Source organism: Xenopus laevis, chromosome 2L (assembly GCF_017654675.1).
Source record: "Xenopus laevis strain J_2021 chromosome 2L, Xenopus_laevis_v10.1, whole genome shotgun sequence".
NCBI lineage: Eukaryota > Metazoa > Chordata > Amphibia > Anura > Pipidae > Xenopus > Xenopus laevis.
Genome location: NC_054373.1, coordinates 14,107,919 through 14,127,348, shown reverse-complemented (window position 1 = coordinate 14,127,348; position 19,430 = coordinate 14,107,919). Strand labels below are relative to the sequence as shown.

The window sequence follows — 19,430 nt, the reverse complement described above, 5'->3', positions numbered from 1 at the left end:
CCCTTTTCTTTCAAGTATCGTTTTTTACTTGGGGGAGCTCCGGTGGGGGTATTTCCCCTAATATATTGGGAATTTATTAGCAGTTTAATGGTGCACCTCTATCTTCAGCTTCGAGATATTTTTCATTTTTCATTAACCACCAGTCGGAGAAAGATCTGATTGTCTGGTAATCTCATGAAACAAGTGGATATTATAATGTACGGCCAGCTTTCGGCACAACTATAGAGATTTTAGTCAGTTTATTTTATAAAATCATACGACATTTTTAACAACAGTCACAATACTTCCATAATTAATGGAAAAATATACAATTTTGGATGAGATTTTCTGCTATTTATGTTCCCTTTAAAGTGCAGTGCAATAAATGGGAATCTGTGCATGGAACTTTTCTGCATATTCACATTCATATAAATTAAGTTACTGAAATTTGTGTTTCACAAGGCTGAACATTCTCAATAGCCGCAGTGAGCGTTTTCTCTGCCAGCAGAGAGAGTCTATACTGCTAGGAGTCACCATTGACTTTAATGGCATCCACCTAAAAGTGCACATTAAGACCAATAATTTTTGGGGTGGGTGTTTTTTTTTTGTCCTGACTCAAGGAGCCTGTATGTTCTATGTTTCATGGGTTCCACCCCCAGCTATTGTTAAAACGCCATTTCCAACAAGCGTTGTGCATGGAGTTATAGTTCATAATGTGGAGTGTTGGATACCTTCGATTTGTAAAGTATTTTACAAAAGTTCCCAGCAATGCCCAAGGCTCCCTAAACCTGTAACCACATTGAGAGCTGAGGGGACACCTCTTCCTTTTCAGCCTCTTCCTCTCAACTGTTTTCTTCTTATTCTTTATGGTTCCTTCATTACAAGAATAATGGCTTTTCTGTCAGGATTCACTTTCCACAATGGAAATATGATCGTACTGCTCTTCTGCCAAATGCATTTCTTTGCTTTCTTCTAGGAATCCATTCCAGGGGGGATCTTGCAAGTACTAGAGGGAAATAAACAGCAGTGGGTCATATACGGTGTTCTAGGGAAAGGGAATAAGATGGATCACGTGCTGAATATTTCTACATCTACTCCTTCTCTTAGGGCAGAGACACACGCTCAGATTCGGTGAGATTAGTTGCTCTGCAATAAATCGGCTCTTCTTCGGGGCGACTAATCTCCCTGAACTGCCTCCCGCCAGTTAGAATCTAAATCGCCGGCAGGACGGCACCTTGTGAGGCAACTTGGGGCAACTATGGAAAGCGAAGCGCAACGATTGCCATCCCACCAGCGATTTATATTCTAGCCAGCGGTAGGCAGTTCGGGGAGATTAGTCGCCCCAAAGAAGAGGGGATTTCTCGCTGGGCGATTAATCTCCCCGATTCCGAGCGTGTGTCTCTGCCCTTAATGGAAGGCGGCTTAGGGAGTTAGAGCATTATAGAATTTGTTGATAATATATAAAGGGTAATTATAATATAAGATGAATATTTAATTTAAAACCAAAAAAAATGTAAACTAAGGTAAAGCTTCCCGTTCAGCAGGTAGCATTTACTTGTCTCTTCCCAATCAGGAATTGTTCAGTGTAAAAATAAAAACTGGGTAAATAGATAGGCTGTGCAAAATAAAAAATGTTTCTAATATAGTTAATTAGCCAAAAACGTAATGTATAAAGGCTGGAGTGACTGGATGTCTAACATAATAGCCAGAACACTACTTCCTGCTTTTCAGCTCTCTTGGTTTCCACTGATTGGTTACCAGGCAGTAACCAATCAGTGACTTGAGGGGGGCCACATGGGTCATAACTGTTGCTTTTGAATCTGAGCTGAATGCTGAGGATCAATTGCAAACTCACTGAACAGATATGTCCCATGTGGCCCCCCTTAAAGTCACTGACTAACTCAGAGTTAGAGAGCTGAAAAAGCACAAAGTAGTGTTCTGGCTATTATGTTACACATCCAGTCACTCCAGCCTTTATACATTAAATTTTTGGCTAACTAACTATATTAGAGACATTTTTTATTTTGCACAGCATAGTTCTTATTTTTACACTGTTCCTTTAAAAGCAAACATCTTATTGGTTGCTATGGGTTACTGCTCCTGGGCAAACCTAGTGCCTTTTATTATATATTGGAGTATTTTTCAGTCTCACTGACTATGCTTCTATATGATAAAGAGGGAAAGGAGTGCGGCTCACCTGCTGTATGTCGGGGGGTATATTGTACGGGGGATATAGCCACATTTTGATCAGTCTGTAGTGTCTGGAGAAGACATAGCTGAATCCCGTGAATATACAACAAAGAATAATAAGTCCCGTAGAAATAAAAATAACTTTGTCTGCCGTCAAACCTGAAATAAAAGGAAAACTGAATGTAAGATCAAGTTCCCCAACATATCTCTGTATTTTTCACCAGTCACAGGCATTTACTAATACCTTACCACTAAATCAGGTGAAAGAGACAATTCAAACCTGTTTTTCAAGAGAATTTGCCCTCCAGGGGTCGCTGTTTCATTAAAGCTACTGGGTTTGCTTGTCAAAGCAATCATGGCTGCACCCACTCAGATAAACTAAAATAAAAATGTTCTTCTGGAGCTTCAGTTTTAGTATTATTTTTACTCTTTATGGCTTATATTTCTATTTTCGTCTCTCCTATTTACCTTCCATTCTTTCACTGCCTGGTTGCTAGGGGAAATGGACCCAGACAACCAATTATATTTTAATCTGGAGGAGCTGCTGAATAATAGTTTAATCAGTCTCAGAATATCACGTGTCTACTTTGTATGCAAGTTAATTTAAAGGTAAACAAACTACCTATTTAAAGGAGAAGGAAAGCTACTGAAGCAGTGTATTGCCAATAGATGAGCCACAATAGTGAAAGCTATAACACTATATTTATTCTGTATTCTGTAGAATGTTTGTTTATAATAACAGCTGCCATAGTAGCTTGGTGTGACATCACGTCCTGCTTTCTTCCTACTTACTCATAGCTCTGGGCTCAGTTTACAGCAGTGGGGGAGGAAGGGGGGAAAAGGGAGGGATAGAGAGGAGCAAACTGAGCATGCTCAAGCCCAAGCCCTGGAAGTTTATACTGCTAAGTCTGATACAGAAGCCCATGTGTACACAATAGAAGTGAAGAAATCTAGTGTTTCTTTTGATGGAGGACTCAGAGCAGCATTACTTTGAGGGTTTACTGGTGTATTTATATAGACCTTTCTGATAAAGCTTACTTAATTTAAGCCTTTCCTTCCCTTTAATCTTCATATGAACCTTCTGTCCCTTGAAGTATAATATAAGGACAAGGAACCTGTTGATATGAATGTTGTTTATAGATTACCTGGAGCTCCTGGTGTTTTGGCACAAACTACATGGCTTGTCTCCCCAGTCAGATCGGGTATGACAGTAGTAATCTCCATCACAGCAGTGACATTCACGCAGTACTCAGTTGAGGCCTGCAGATCTGTCAGTTTATTGAATGTATTTTCTATCCACAGCTCTGTCTGATAAAGCAGAAGAAGGAGCGAGAAGTGAGAGTCCTGCAACAGCTCAGCGCTGAACATCAGTGATAATAGTGACCTAGGGAGCTCTGATTTATTGAATGAAGCAATATAACATTATACTGACTTGTTGCATCCTAAGCTATGTTATATCTAATATATTCTCCACTATCTATCGATGCCCTGGGCTAATTTCTGGGCACTGGATTCTGTGATATATTTAGACCTGGGGTTGGAAGGTTTGGCATCCCATGTTAGCTAATACACTACAAGGGTGATGCCGTTATGTTTGAGAGCTCACCTTCACAGCAGAGCCGCTTCTCCAGTACTGTAACAAATATTTCATGCTGTACACAGCTGTGGTGGTGCTTGGTGGTAAAGGAGACTCAAAACTGACATCGAGAGAGGTGTCTTCTGCCGCCCTGGTGGAAACCGTTAGAAAATTCACAGGGCCGAGTTTGGCTGCAACGAGACAAGACCACATTCTGTTAGAAAAACAGCACCCACTTGCTTCTCAATATGCTGTCAATATTAATATTCTAATAATAATGAATTTTGCTTGGGGCACTGAGAAATTAGAGAGGCCTAAAGGTGGCCATACACTAGAGCCGCTTGTTCGTGTGGTTGCTAAACGAGCGGATCTTAAAGGGATACTGTCATGGGAAAAAAACATTTTTCAAAACACATCAGTTAATGGTGCTGCTCCAGCAGAATTCTGCACTGAAATCCATTTCTCAAAAGAGCAAACAGATTTTTTTATATTCAATTTTGAAATCTGACATGGGGCTAGACATTTTGTCAATTTCCCAGCTGCCCCTGGTCATGTGACTTGTGCCTGCACTTTAGGAGAGAAATGCTTTCTGGCAGGCTGCTGTTTTTCCTTCTCAATGTAACTGAATGTGTCTCAGTGGGACATGGGTTTTTACTATTGAGTGTTGTTCTAAGATCTACCAGGCAGCTGTTATCTTGTGTTAGGGAGCTGCTATCTGGTTACCTTCCCATTGTTCTTTTGTTTGGCTGCTGGGGGGAAAGGGAGGGGGGTGATATCACTCCAACTTGCAGTACAGCAGTAAAGAGTGATTGAAGTTTATCAGAGCACAAGTCACATGACTTGGGGCAGCTGGGAAATTGACAAAATGTCTAGCCCCGTGTCAGATTTCAAAATTGAATATAAAAAAATCTGTTTTCTCTTTTGAGAAACGGATTTCAGTGCAGAATTCTGCTGGAGCAGCACCATTAACGGATTCATTTTGAAAAAAAATTATATTTGCCATGACAGTATCCCTTTAACCCAATATGCCCACTAACAGCAGGGCGATATCGGGTTAATCCGAACGATTGGATTACAATGATGTGAATGGGCATCGACTAGCCGATGCGGTCCTGGATCGAAGAAAAAAATCAAACTTGGCCGATCGATAGCTGGTTGATTTTTGGCCAGATATCGATCGGGGGGACCAGTAGGATGTCCCCTACACGGGAAGATAAACTGCTAAATCAGTCTAAAGGACTGATATCTGCAGCTTTAATCTGCCCGTGTATGGCCACCTTTATTTTCTCAAGAGCTGATAAGTATGGGTACTATATGGATTTTCTCTGGACTCCCTATCACTTACTGTGAGTTGCTGCTTGGAATTCAGAAGTGTCGGTCCAGTTGGAATGCATCAGTCCACGTTCTGCTCGAACTCTTAGGACAATAAGCCACTCAAATGTAATATCTTTAGTGAAATCACAAACTGGCTCAATTATATTCTTACAAAAGGTATTATATTCATCCTCCTGTTGACTATTCCTGGTAAAAAAAAGAGTAATGTGCACAGAGGTATCAGTGACTGGTTGGAAAACCGAGGGACTTCTTCCCCTAGTGAGTCTTGTACAGTGAATAAGGCAACAACCTGAAGGTCAGGTAGGGTGGAATTTGGGGGTGACAATTTATTACTGCCATGAACATCATTTAACTACAGTAGGATAAACATTCATGGATCTGCAACCTTGTTATATAAGCACTGGTCAGTTAGATCTGAACTTAGATTAGACCTAAACTATATCTGAATATACCTGGTTATAAGTGAATGGTTGATATGCTGGGCTGAAACTAGTGGGCTCAGGTCTGCAGTTGGTGAGACGTCACATCCCAACCCCCAAAAACACTTCTAGCAGTAGAACCCAAACTTGCTGCCTAACTGCAATGGCACCTGAAGCCTTGACCGATATTATGTGCACCCTATCCTTGGCTTTAGGATTTTCTAGAAGGAAACCTACCAGTGATTTATATAGGGACAGAAATACACTGATCTATAAAGGCAGTAATGTATCCCTACAAGCCATGAAATTCCAAGATGACATCATAAGCACTGATTATAACCCATGAGGTCACTGAGCACGATTTAAAAGGAACATTTGTTTATGGCATTTATGACTTAATTATGACAGAAACCAACAGCAGTTCCGCGGTGCATGTCTCTGTATGTATAATAAACTGATCCTACTGATCCTACTCACCACTTATACTGCACTGTGTATGTTACACCTTCCAATAAGATGGGATCCCAAAGCAATTTGTGCTGCAGATTGTATGAGTCAATGCGTACATTCTTGGGTGCTGGTAGCATGAAGGTGGCATCTACAGATAAAAACACAACAGAAATGTATTAGATCCCGAAACCAGTTATCCAGAAAGCTACCGAATTATGGAAAGGCCATCTCCCGTAGACTCCATTTTATCCAAATAATCCAAATTTTTAAAAATGATTTTCTTTTTCTCTGTAATAATAAAACAGTACCTTGTACTTGATCAGAACTAATATATAATTAATCCTTATTGGAGGTAAAAACCAGCCTTTTGGGTTTATTTACCAATTATTTTTATTATGATTTTCTTGTGCACATACAGCAGTATTCACATTCAATAAACGTCCATAAAATAATATCAAGTGTCTGTCAATCATTTAACATCCATTATACAGATTTTCAAGCATGATATGGGTACACATTAAGGGGCCGATTCACTAACTTCGAGTGAAGGATTCGAAGTAAAAAAACTTCGAATTTCCAAGTTTTTTTTGGGCTACTTCGACCTTCGACTACGAATCGAGGGATTCAAACTAAAAATCATTCGACTATTCGACCGTCGAAGTACTGTCTCTTTAAAAAAAAACTTCGACCCTCTAGTTCGCCATCTAAAAGCTACCGAAGTCAATGTTAGCCTATGGGGAAGGTCCCCATAGGCTTGGCTAACTTTTTTTGATCGAAGGATATTCCTTCGATCGTTGGATTTAAATCCTTCGAATCGTTCGATCGAAGGAATAATCCTTCGATCGTACTATTTGCGCTAAATCCTTCGACTTCGATATTCCAAGTTGAAGGATTTCAATTCCCAGTCAAATATCGAGGGTTAATTAACCCTCGATATTCGACCCTTAGTGAATCAACCCCTAAGAATAAACCAACTGCCATTGCTTATTCAGAATTTCACAAGCTAGCTTCTAACCTACATACAGTGTTTATTCACCTGGACATGCACTTATCACTCCCCCCCCACCTATTAACTCAAAAATAACCCTAACTAAATTGCTAACCATAAATTGAACCGAGAGGTATTTTACTAGCATTACCTAGGGGAGACTCGAACAAGGACTACAGCGCTATTCCTTGCTCTAGGATTGCATCTATTTAAATCTACTCATCCCTCTGCGTCGAAGGGAGATGTTTGTCTACCCAGACATTCCAGATTGCATCAAATTTAGCCGGGCAGCCCCTTTTTATGTACGTTAGTTTATATAAGGGTATTTTATTGTTTACCATAGTGATCCATTGCATCTTAGTGGGCGGTACAGAAGACTTCCAGCCAATGGCTATATATAAATAATGCCAATAAGAGGCTTCTAGTTTTACGTGCAGGGGTTACACTTTCCACGTAGTTAAGCAGGATAGGTATAGGGTCCAAAAGTATAGAGTAGAGGAAACCTCTATGCATTCCTCTATAATCTCTTTCCAAAATGCGTGGAGCTTAGGACAGGACCAGATCATGTGCATCAAATTTGCTGGCGTATGATGACATTTAGGGCATTCATCAGGAATAGTGTTCAGGACCGCCATCAGAAATCGCAGGGCCCCATACAAAAAAATTTCCTGGGCCCCCTGGGCTGCGCCCACCGCCAGCCCCACCTACAGGTCCGCCCTCCCCATCCCACAGGTCCACCCACCACCACACAGTAAAAAAACAAAAAAAAATATTGGTGGCTAGGGTTCCCACATGTTAATAAAAAATAAAAAGATATTGGTGGTCAGGACCCCCCATAAAAAAACATTTGTGGCCAGGGCCCCTCCATTAAAAAATATTGGTGGCTAGGACCCCACATGAGAAAAAAAATTGGTGCCCAAAATTGGTGGCCAGGCCCCCCCCCCCACATTATAAGAAAATTGGTGGCCAGGGCCCCTTAAACGTCCATGCCTTCCCAAAGTCAGCAGCTCTCAGAAAGATGGGGGGCCCGGCTAATCAAGTAAGTGCGGCGTGGCCAGGCCCCCCTTACCCTCGGGGCCCCTACAACTCTCCAACCTGTCCCCCCCTGATGGCAGCCCTGATAGTGTTAGTTATTTGGAATAGTCTATACGGAGTGATATAAGTCCTGTGTAGATATCTAAATTGTACCATTTTGTCCCTGACACTTATGAGTGAATCATATACTGCCTCCAAGACTTCTTCCCATACATCTGGAGTCAAGGTTGGGATATCAATATTCCATTTTGCATATAGTAAGACTGATTAGTTTATACAATTGGGACATAGGTTTTCGCAACCCCGGGGTATGAATATATTCCTCTAATTTGGTGGGACTTGTCTCAATAATAGCATACAGGAGTTGAGCCTGGATGGCATGGCGTAATTGAAGATACCTGAAAAACATTTGGGTCGGAAGATTAAATTTAGTTTTAAGGTCATCAAAAGTTAGTAATTTACCTTGTTTAATTATGTCTCCAATGTATTTTATTTGATGTTTTGCACATAGTTGTGGGTCGGCAATAGTTAAAAGGTGTGACAGATTCAGTTGAACCATAAAGGAGAAAATTGTGAACAATAAGTTTTATCTCTATGAAAATATCTTTGAGCTAATTTCCAATCAGCCAAAGAGGCTTTCATTAATTGTGTAATTCCTTTGTTTATCCCCAACCCTCTATAAAGCAGATTTTTTAAAGCTTCAGAAGAACCAAGTACATGAATTTCCAATATGGTAGCTGCATTGGACCCAGACGGAGTTACCCACCACGCCGTCACCAGTTTAGAGGATAAATAGTAGGAACGCATATTAGGGGCAGCTAGGCCACCAGCCTCTGTAGGTAATTGGAGGGTGGTCAGAGAGACTCTAGGATGAGCGTTTGCCCAATATAATGTTGTAAGAAGGGAATCCAGCTTTTTAAACAACGAATTTGGGATAGAAATCAGGAACTGACGAAAAACATAATTCAATTTTGGAAGAAGCGCCATTTTAAAAAAAATAATTATTTTACCCAAGACGTTTAATGATATCTGAGACCACGCTTTAGTTTTCGCTTCCACCAGCGAAAAAATTGGGTTCAAATGTAATTCTATGAATTTATGCAAGTCTTTGTTAATCCATATACCTAAATATTTGAATGTATCTACCCACTCCATATCTGTTTGCATAAGGGACTGATCTGGGCAAAATTGATCTATTGGAAAAATTGTAGACTTAGACCAGTTGATCTTAAGACCAGAAACTGCTGTATGAGCATTATTCAAATCAAGGGCTTTCGTAAGGGGTAGGTAGGGGTAGGTAAAAAACAATAAGGTATCATCTGCATACATCGCAATTTTTTCAACATGTGGGCCAACTCTTAGACCTGCCACATCCTCTTTTACCAGCACAGCTAGCAGCTCCATTGCTAGAGCAAACAGCAAGGGTGAGAGCGGGCACCCCTGCCGAGTTCCCCATGCCACATCAAATAACTCAGAAATATTTTGGTTAGTTCTCACCTTGGCCCTGGGCTTATAATAGAGAGCAGGGAGGCATACACATTAGCACAATGATATCAGTTGTTTATTTACTATTTTAGTTTGGGCTAGCACATGTTTTTGCAACAGTAGTTGAAAATCCTGTTTAGTTTCCAGGGAGGGATTTTGAATAAAGAAGGTTTCTGCCTGTGATAACTGGTTATTGATGTCTGATATTGTATTAAGAGCATCTTTATTGTATTGCTTAATACCCAAAATATATTGCCCTCTAGAATATGCCTTAAGAGTGTCCCATTCAATCTGCTGGGATGCTGTACCCTCATTCATGCTTATATGCACCTTAAGATCTTCATTCACCGCCTCTGTTATCTTGGATTGTTTGGTCCAAAACCGACTAAATTTCCTTAATCTATTAATCTGAGAGGCTGGACTAATGATTTTCATAAAAATTGGAGCATGATCTGATATTCCCCCCCCCCAGTAAAATTTCAATTTTCTCTAATTGACTAGTGAGTTCAGAGTTGCCAAAAGCCATGTCAATTGTGGACATTGTACCGTATGAAGCCGAAAAACACGTGAATTGTTTCCGCCCGGGTGTTTGGCTCTCCATAAATCTGTTAATGCAAAAGTATTAGCCCAGTGTGGCTAGTGCTCAAGAGGGACGAGAACCCACCTTTAACCTATCTAGATCTTCTTGCATAACCGAGTTAAAGTCCCCCATCAGTACCAATGTTGCCAAGGGTAATGTAGCAATTTTTTCCATGATGTGAAATCAGAGAATGGGGGAGGGCTACAGACATTAACAATAATATACATTTTATGATACAGCATACAAAGAATAATTAGGTATCGACCTTTTTTTATCAGAAATAGTTCTACTCACTGAGCAGTTAAGCTCCCCATAGACGCGACGATTCTTCTTGCCGAACAACCGATTTTAGGGAAGTCCGACCAATCCTTCGAAATTATCGTGCGGTTAGTGGGATTCGAACGATCGTACATCTTACGATTTTTCGGCCAACATCTGTCAGGAAATTGATCGGCCAGGTCAAAAAATCTTTGTCGGTCCCAGTGCAATCTATCTGTGTTTGCAGGGCCAAGCAGGCAGCTCCCCTTTTGTTTTCCTGGCAAATTGGTCTTTTTAGTTGATGGTAAATTCGTACCATCGTTCAGAGAAAATCGTGGTCTCACGATAAGGATCTGATCTTTTAAAAATCTCAACAACCATGGCCAGCTTTACACGATTTAGTAAACATTATGGAAACACCCCTAGAGCATGTAGAGTGCATGGAATGATATGATATAGACAGGGTCTCCGAAGTGCTTGTTGGACCTGAATATCTGCGTGAGTCTGTTGCAACAAAATAATATGTGGCTTATTTTGCCTGATAAAATTAAATACTAGGCGACTCTTAACAGGATCTCTCAACCCTCGAACATTCCAGGAAAGAAAAGTCTGATTAGCCATTAGTCCAGTAAGCCATCGTACCCAGGGTGTAACACCATTCTTCTCTTGGCCAAAATAGCATACCGTCTCCAATTAGAGCTGCCGGTAAACAACCAATATTACGCCTTGTAGATCCTCTCTGTTTGGAATATGAATGGTAAAACTGAAAAACTTTCCTCTTTTTCCCCCCACCCCACCTGACCACCCCAATTGCGGACAAGTATGAGCCCACAAAAAAGAAACAAATTTTAAACTGAGACATGGGAACAGGAGCCAATGAAGATCTCCTGATTCTTCTGTCCAAGCCCGGACTAGCTGTTCACCACTTTAGAATAAGAGAACAAAATTGTCGCTGCTCGCTCCTTAGTAGTGCCCACTGGGTGAGCTAAAATTTATTCACAATATCTGTCAGATTTCTTCCTGGTGAAGTAGCCTTTGGGATGCTCCAAGTTGCTGAGATGATTGCGGAGTGTGAGGCATTCTTTCTAGCCATTTGTGTACCTCCTATGGCTTAATGAAGAAATGCACCTTATCTTTGACCACACGCAATTTCGCTGGAAACATCATTGCATACGTGATTTGACGTTTCCTCGTGGTTTCCTTAACTGAGGCAAATTTCTGACAATGCTTGCGTACTTCAAGCGAAAAATCCCGATAAAGAGAAATTCTTTGATTTTCCATCAGAATATTTCCCGCCTTCCTGTGCAATGTCATTGTCCCAGTAATTTAAGAGCCTCGCCACAACCGGCCTAGGTGGAGCACCAGGAGGAGGGGAACGCCCAGGGACTCTATGGGCCCGTTCAATAACAAATGTAGAAGTGAAAGTTTCTTGACCGAATTCCTTAACCAGCCAATTTTATAGGAACAGTTCCATATTTGCCCCCTCCACTCTTTCCGGCATGCCCACCACCCTAATATTATTGCACCTCAAGCTTTTTTCTAAATCATCTGCCCGTGCCTCCAAGGCTGTAAGATGACGGGGTTACTTGCTTTATTTTGTAAGGCAGAGGTTGAACCGTGTCCTCCATATTAGAAATGCCACGCTCAGTTTCAACAGTGTGCTCTCATAACTTTTGCATGTCCTGCTTAAGAATTGCAAAACTCGTGCCCAATTCCTCCAGTTTCTGCACCACAGCAGTATGATTTTGTGATATAAGGTGCATTACCTCTTCAATGTCGGTTCAGGCGGTTGGGCCTTAGGGGTCAGATTCGACTCGACCACCCTGTTTGTGGTATCCGTGTTACGTGTAGGGAACATCTGTATTGAGTGAGTCGGAGGGGAATATTGTGCAAACGTTCTCAGTTTTGCCGATGCATGTCTCGTTGTCGAAAAGATCCGCACTCACAGGACTTGAGTTAGGCACCCCCAAGTGATTGTATTTACTTACCTATAACCCCGGCTGGTGCTCCGGGGTTATTCCAGCAAGCACCATGGAGCGATCCTCTTCCGTCTTCTTCTTTCTTCAAATTTCATGGGGCAGACGCATGCGCAGTAGAACGAAATAGCCGACTTTTTAGTTAAAGCTTGGGGCCGGTGCAGTTTTCTGCTGATAGGAGCACTGGCCCGGGGTTTCGGGTAAGTAAATACATTCACTTGGGGTGCCTAACATTTGGCACCCCTAAGTGCAAGACGACTTTCCTTCTCCTTTAATAAGAATCCAAATCCTCTTTATTATGGGGAGAATAACATTTTGGCTACCTCCCTAGCCTTTCTCAAAGTGCTTACATAAACACAACATACATGTTTAAATCATGCAAAAGTACAGAGGGGCAAGTGAATTACCTCGAAAACACGTCATCATTGTGAGACAAATAACCTATACAAAACAATCAACATATAATAACTTTTAAAATCACAAAAAGAAGAAAAAAAGAATGGGATATTTTTTAGTTCGGAGCAATGCTTTATTCTCTTTGAACTATTTTACGGATGGAAGTCCTTTTTTATGGATTGTTACGGAAACTTCTTTTAGGATAAATATTCCTTAATAATTAATTTCTGAGTATTTATTAAAAATTGTGAAGTTGTAATATACAATACTCGCATTGAGGGAGAGGTGCTATATTAAGTAGTACTTTGTACTTTGGTGCATCACACTGAGGCCAGAGTTTTTTCTCCCATTAATTTTTTCTTTTTTTCCTTTTTGTGATTTTAATAGTTATTCTATGTTGACTGTTTTGTATACGTTATTTGTCTAACAATGATGCCTATGTAATTCACTTGCCCCTATGTACTTTTCCCGCCACGCATGATTTAAAAATGTATGTTGTGTTTATGTAAGCACTTTGAGAAAGGTTAAGGAGGTAGCCGAAACATTAGTCTCCGCATAATAAAGAGGATTTGGATCGTTGTTAAAAGGGAAGTAAAGTCTAAAATAGAAAATGGCTAGAAATGCTGTATTTTGTATACTAAACATAAACATGAACTTACTGCACCACAAGCCTAATCAAACAAATGATATATGCTTTCAAAGTTGGCAACAGGGGGTCACCATCTTGTAACTTTGTTATACATCTTTGCAAGACCAAGACTGTGCACATGCTCAGTGTGGTCTGGGCTGCTTAGGGATCTTCATAAATGATCAAAACAGCACAAGACAAATATAATTTCCGCCAGAAACCGATAGAGCAACACTGATTAATAATCAGAATATACAGACTGCACTGGGTCCTGTGTTGTCATGTAATCTAATGTAGATTTTATAGTTTTTGTATTTTGTTTGATACAAACTTTCTCCAACTCTGCAGAACCAGTGGCTGCAGCAAAATAATCCTCCAAATAGAATCCCAATTTATATGTTTGTCCCTGCAGCTGGAGTTGGAAACAGTAAAGGGGATGTAAAGGCAAAAATAAAATCCAATACAAATCTCTACACAGTCACCTACTGCTTTACAGGGAAACAAACAAAGCTGCTTGAGTTCTGCACGGCAGGGAAGTAAGGCGGGGGTTCCCCCTGCTGTACATACGTATGATTGTTTCCCTGCAGAGAAGTTAGGGACCGTCTGACAATTCCTATCCACAGCAGTAAATGAAGGGAGAATTTCACTGCATATAGTCAGGTTTCTTATAAAAATGGTACACATTTTTTTAATTAAAGTATATTGGAGATAGGTTTCTTTTTCATTAAAGAAAGTAATAATGGAATTTTATTTTTTTGCCTTTACATGCCCTTTAAGTCCTGTGAATGCGGATCTCTTCGACAACGAGACGATACTATTTACTTGACCTGCACCCAAGCAAGCCAGAATGATTACACATGAGTGCCTACTTGCAGTAGTATATATATGTTCTTTACAAAAATGTACTACTGCCATCTACTGGTTACATAATATAAGCATTAAAATATACAGATTCCTAGACAATCCTATATTATAACCTAATTAAAGATCTCAAAGCATCTTCATGGTTAATTTACCAAACAGCTTTCTTTATGTTATATACTTAAAGGTGTGTACATTTTAATCTAGTCGCGTGTCAAGGTTCCACCCTATCTTAATTGTGATACCGATTGTCCACAGTTGTTAAAGTGGCAGGCTACCAGAATTTGTCTCACATTACGTCTTATATCATATTTGTGTTCACCTCTTCTATCTTTAAAGGGGTTGTTCACCTTTAAATTAACTTTTAGTATGATGTAGAGAGTGATAGTCTCAGACTATTTGCAATTGGTTTTGATTTTTTATTATTTGTGGTTTTAGTTATTTAGCTTTTTGTTCAGCAGCTCTCCAGTTTGCAATTTTAGCAGTCTGGTTACTAGGGCCCAAATTACCCTAGCAACCATGCACTGATTTGAATAAGGGACTGGAATATGAATAGGAGAGGCCTGAATAGAAAGATGAGTAATAAAAAGTAACAAGTACAATATTTTTGTAGCCATACAGTGCATTTGTTTTTTAGATGGGGTCAGTGACCCCCATTTGAAAGCTGATAAGCGTTAGAAGAAGAAGAAGGCAAATAATTCAAAAACTCTAAAAAGAAAAAAAATGAAGGCCAACTGAAAAGTTGTTTAGATTCAGCTATTCTATAACATATTAAAATAAAAGTTAACTTTAAGGCAAACCACCCTTTAAATTGTCTGCTCACAAATATGAGCATTTTATGGTATATACTACGTTTGTGGTCAGACATGTAGGGTAACCCCTAATTTTAATAGGTGTGCCTGTTTAAGGATATATCGTACAGGTATGGGTTCCGTTATCCATAAAGCTCTGATTTACGGAAAGGCCGTCTCCCATATACTTAATTTTACAATTTTAAAAACAAATTCCTTTTCTCTCTAATAATAAAACAGTACCTTGTATTTGATCCCAACTAAAATATAATTATTACTTATTGGAAGCAAATCCAGCCTATTGGGTTTATTTAATGTTTACATGATTTTCTAGTAGACTTAAGGTATGAAGATCCAAATTAAGGAAAGATCTATTATCCGGAAAACCGGATCTGGGACATATATACCGAGTTCTAGGCCCAGAAATAAGTATTGCTTGACCACTTTACCTGGATTTCACTGGCTTCTCTGATAACTATGCTTTGTTATTATACTTAGTAGCCACTTACTTCACTAAAAGCCATGGCACAAAGGGGGTGATTTTGTACAAGTATAACCATGGGCAGGGGGTGCCCTGCCGTGTCTACGAATGGGGAGTAATTTGTGGCATTTGCACCATTTTGTGGCCACAAGTAGAGAGACCATGCCCCACCCTCAGCTAAAATGGCAAGTCAAGAAATACTTAGTCTAGTTATGCGCCCAAACCAGTTTATCGATATAAGAAACAGTTCAGCGGAAGGAGCAGCCATGTTACAGGACAACAAATAGTGCTTATGGCTACTACGAGTATTCAGGGTAATGAATAAGTCCATCATTCTTGGACTCAACCGAATCCTCCACAAGAGATTCAGCCGCCCCCCAGCGGGTATTAGTTGTCTGGCTTTCTGTACAACCTTCCCTGTCCAGTTCTGCTTTGTCTTTGGCTGTTCTGTACACTGGAATATTAGCACCTCGGGAACTCAATGCACAATGGCTGCTTGTGCTGTACCTGTGTATTAGGGAAATGTTTGGTCTATAGCTCTGGGTGTTACAGCTCTAACACCCATATTTATCTTTCAGCAAGGAATTTACATTTGTTTTCAACAGACAGAATATAGACAAAGCCTAGAACCATAACCATGTGCATTACACAAGCTCTGGGAAATGGTAAGTCACCCCTGTGAGCTGAAAAGCTATTATTCTGCCTTGGGCCTATTTACACCCCAAACGGGGCACAGCCTGAAGGCCAGTTAGGGGAGATTTGGGGTGAGTGCTTATTTGTGCCCTGGATACCCCTGGAACTATAGCAGGGTGACTGTTTCCCCAATGTTTCTATATATCTGTAACCTTGTTATGAGCTAAGGGGGCCCATCCTGAAGGCCAGTTAGGGTGAGATTTGGGGTGAGTGTTTATTTGTGTCCTGGGTACCCCTGGAACTATAGCAGGGTGACTGTTACCCCAATGTTTCTATATATCTGAAACCTTGGAATGAGCTAAGGGGGCCCAGCCTGAAGGCCAGTTAGGGTGAGATTTGGGGTGAGTGCTTATTTGTACCCTGGGTACCCCTGGAACTATAGCAGGGTGACTCTTACCCCAATGTTTCTATATATCTGTAACCTTGTTATGAGCTAAGGGGGCCCAGCCTGAAGGCCAGTTAGGATGAGATTTGGGGTGACTGCTTATTTGTACCCTGGGTACCCCTGGAACTATAGCAGGGTGACTGTTACCCCAATGTTTCTATATATCTGTAACCTTGTTATGAGCTGCCCATCATGCAGTACATGAGTTCCTATTGCCATTTAATTCTGTTTCTAGTCAGTATACTTTACGCTGGGTGCAGCTCATTGACAGATAAGGTGCATGGATAGCTAATGTGGTTATAAAGATGACAAACCAAGATGGAGTGAGCAGACATGGTAGTGACTAGTTGGAGAGGAAAGCCTGGCACCGTACAAACTAACTAGCTGGTAAACAAATAAAGAGTGCCCAGTCTGATTGGCCAGTTCATGCCAACAGAACTGAATTGCACTAAGTATAGTTATGTCGCTGTTTAGAGCAGGCTAGTGGCTACACATGCAGATAGATAATGAAGGGCTGGCACATACCAGAACACACTCCGTAGATAGATGTAGTGAAAAAGTATTTATTTATGCAAAAAACATCACAGAAAGCCTAACACGTTTCGTGCCTTAGGGGCACTTAGTCATAGGCATCTTCCTGGGTAAGATAACCCTATCCTTTACTGCACTCGACGCTGAACGTCTCCTCTATATGCCCAAGTGGCTACACAGCTCCGTGCAGCAGATAAAACACTCTGTAGCACAACATGGGGTTCAGCACCCCCAGAGCCACTCTGCATGTTCTGTCTGGCCTCTGCCCCCTTTGCTTGTGTGACAGACAGAATCTTGTCTTCCCGCCACTAACGTTCCAAAGTGAAAGTTTGTCTTAACCCTTTCCTTATCCTGCACGCGTTCTGCCGCCAATGATACTATAAATACTCTCACACAGAAAGACAGATGGATAAATAGAGAAAGACAAAAAACAAAAAATATCCCATAACTCATTAAAGGAGAAGGAAAGGCTTGGTGCACTTGGGGGTACCAAATGTTAGGCACCCCCAAGTGATTGTATTGACTTACCTGAAACCCTGGGCCGGTGCTCCTATCAGCAGAAAACTCCCCCGGCCCCGAGTAAAGGTGGCCATACACGGGCAGATAAAGTTGACGATATCGGGCGTTTAGACCAATTTGTCAGCTTATCTGCCCGTGTATGGGGGTTTCCGACTGGTCAATATCTGGCCACGATTTCGATCGAGAAGGTTTGATTTCTACCCGACCGACTCGTCGGAGCCCCTTGGCGTATCGTAATCCGATCGTTCAATCATACGGCCGAACGTTCGGATTACCCCTGATATAGCCCTGCCGTTAGTGGCATATCGGGGAAAGATCCACTCGTTTGGCGAGTAATACCATAAAAAGCTAATTTTTAGTCAAAGATTCATATTAAAAGAATAAACAGGCATACAGAACCCATGGTATACAGCCTTACGCATTTCATACCCTCTGGTACTTAATCATAGGCATGTCTATGAATAGAAATTAGATTTTTATGGTATGAATGAGTTATGGGATATTTTTTGTTTTTATGCCCTTGGAACTGGGGAGGGGCTGTAACCCAATAACCATGGCCCCCTTTTTTTTTTTACTGGATATTTCTATCAAAGTAAACAAAATAATATAACACTTTCACTAAATAGAGAAAGAGACTGGTTTCTGATAAATAAGCAGACACTTCAGCACACAGAGAAAAAGACAGACAGGAGATTAGCAGGACACACAGACACTTGCATGGGGAGTGTGAGGTAACAGTGTGACAATGACAGAGTTCTCTTGTGCCACGTGACATACAGCGATACTTTCAGGAGAGAGAAGGGCATGATGGGAAATACCAGGGAACGCACCTGTGCGCCTCAGCAGTAGTAGGAGGAGAAGCAGCGCTGGAAGGGAACAGTCTGTGTCCATCGTTTATGCGGAGGATCCCTGGGTTCTTCAACTTCCTCTACCCGTTTTCCCTGGCTGCGACGCGGCCCACTGTCTTCGCTTCATGGCAACCCCGTGCCCTATGTTGCCTTAGTCACACGACGCCCACAGCCTTATCAACCCTTCCCTACTCCCTTCAACCTGTGAAGTCCTCAGCCCCTCCCACTTTCTTGCTCCGCCCCCATTGGTTGTCCAGGCCAATCAGCTACTGCAGGGGAGGTGTCACAACTCCCTTACAATCGAAGCGCTGAGCTGCCTGCAGGAGTGGTTCACCTTTTTTATCATTATTATTATTATAACATTTATATTATTATTATTATTACATTTATTATTATTACTATATTATTATTATTATTATTATTATTATTATTATTATTACATGTATTATTATTATTATTACTATATTATTATTATTATTATTATTATTATTATTATAACATTTATTATATTATTATTATTATTATTATAACATTTATTTATATAGCGCCAACATACTAGTTAACTTTTAGTATGTTATAGAATGCCTCATTCTAAGCAACTTTTCAATTGGTCTTGCTTTCAAATAGGGGTCACTGACCCCATCTAAAAAACAAATATTCTGTAAAGCTACAAATGTATTGTTATTGCTATTTGTTATTGCTCATCTTTCTATTCAGGCCTCTCCTATTCATATTCGCTAGGGGAATTTGGACCCTAGCAACCACATTGCTAAAATGGCAAACTGGAGAGCTGCTGAATAAAAAGCTAAATAACTCAAAAGCCACAAATAATTAAAAAATGAAAACCAATCACAAATTGACTCAGGATATCACATCATACTAAAAGTTAACTTAAAGGCGAACAACTCCCTTAATAACTAGTTATGGGGGTGACACTAAAGGTTCTGCTCAGGCAACCCCAAAATTGGCTGAATTCCTCCCACCATCTGAAAAACACAGGGATGAAAAGATGTGCTGAGAGCAGCA

At 40.7% G+C, this 19,430-nt stretch overlaps 1 protein-coding gene across 1 annotated transcript; it reads right to left on the bottom strand.

Moving 5' to 3' along the window:
• Window positions 1-224: 224 nt before the first annotated feature.
• On the bottom strand, window positions 225-18,604 carry LOC108707875 (interferon gamma receptor 2). The gene is made up of 7 exons (XM_018245930.2): window positions 18,387-18,604; window positions 5,977-6,097; window positions 5,091-5,266; window positions 3,776-3,936; window positions 3,315-3,477; window positions 2,177-2,328; window positions 225-985 (listed from the first exon to the last, which is right to left on the bottom strand). Exons 1-7 carry the CDS (start codon window positions 18,445-18,447, stop codon window positions 881-883), a joined length of 939 nt encoding a protein of 312 aa, XP_018101419.1. The 5' UTR covers window positions 18,448-18,604; the 3' UTR covers window positions 225-880.
• Window positions 18,605-19,430: the final 826 nt, after the last annotated feature.

What these genes read in the sequence shown, in the direction of transcription:
- LOC108707875 (XM_018245930.2), bottom strand. Translation starts at nt 18,447, where the DNA reads ATGGACACAGACTGTTCCCTTCCAGCGCTGCTTCTCCTCCTACTACTG. An exon ending in ACTACTGCTGAGGCGCACAG is followed by an intron (nt 6,098 to 18,386) that starts GTGCGTTCCCTG and finishes TTTTATCTGTAG; the next exon opens with ATGCCACCTTCATGCTACCA. An exon ending in TACCCCCCGACATACAGCAG is followed by an intron (nt 986 to 2,176) that starts GTGAGCCGCACT and finishes ATTTCCCTCTAG; the next exon opens with TACTTGCAAGATCCCCCCTG.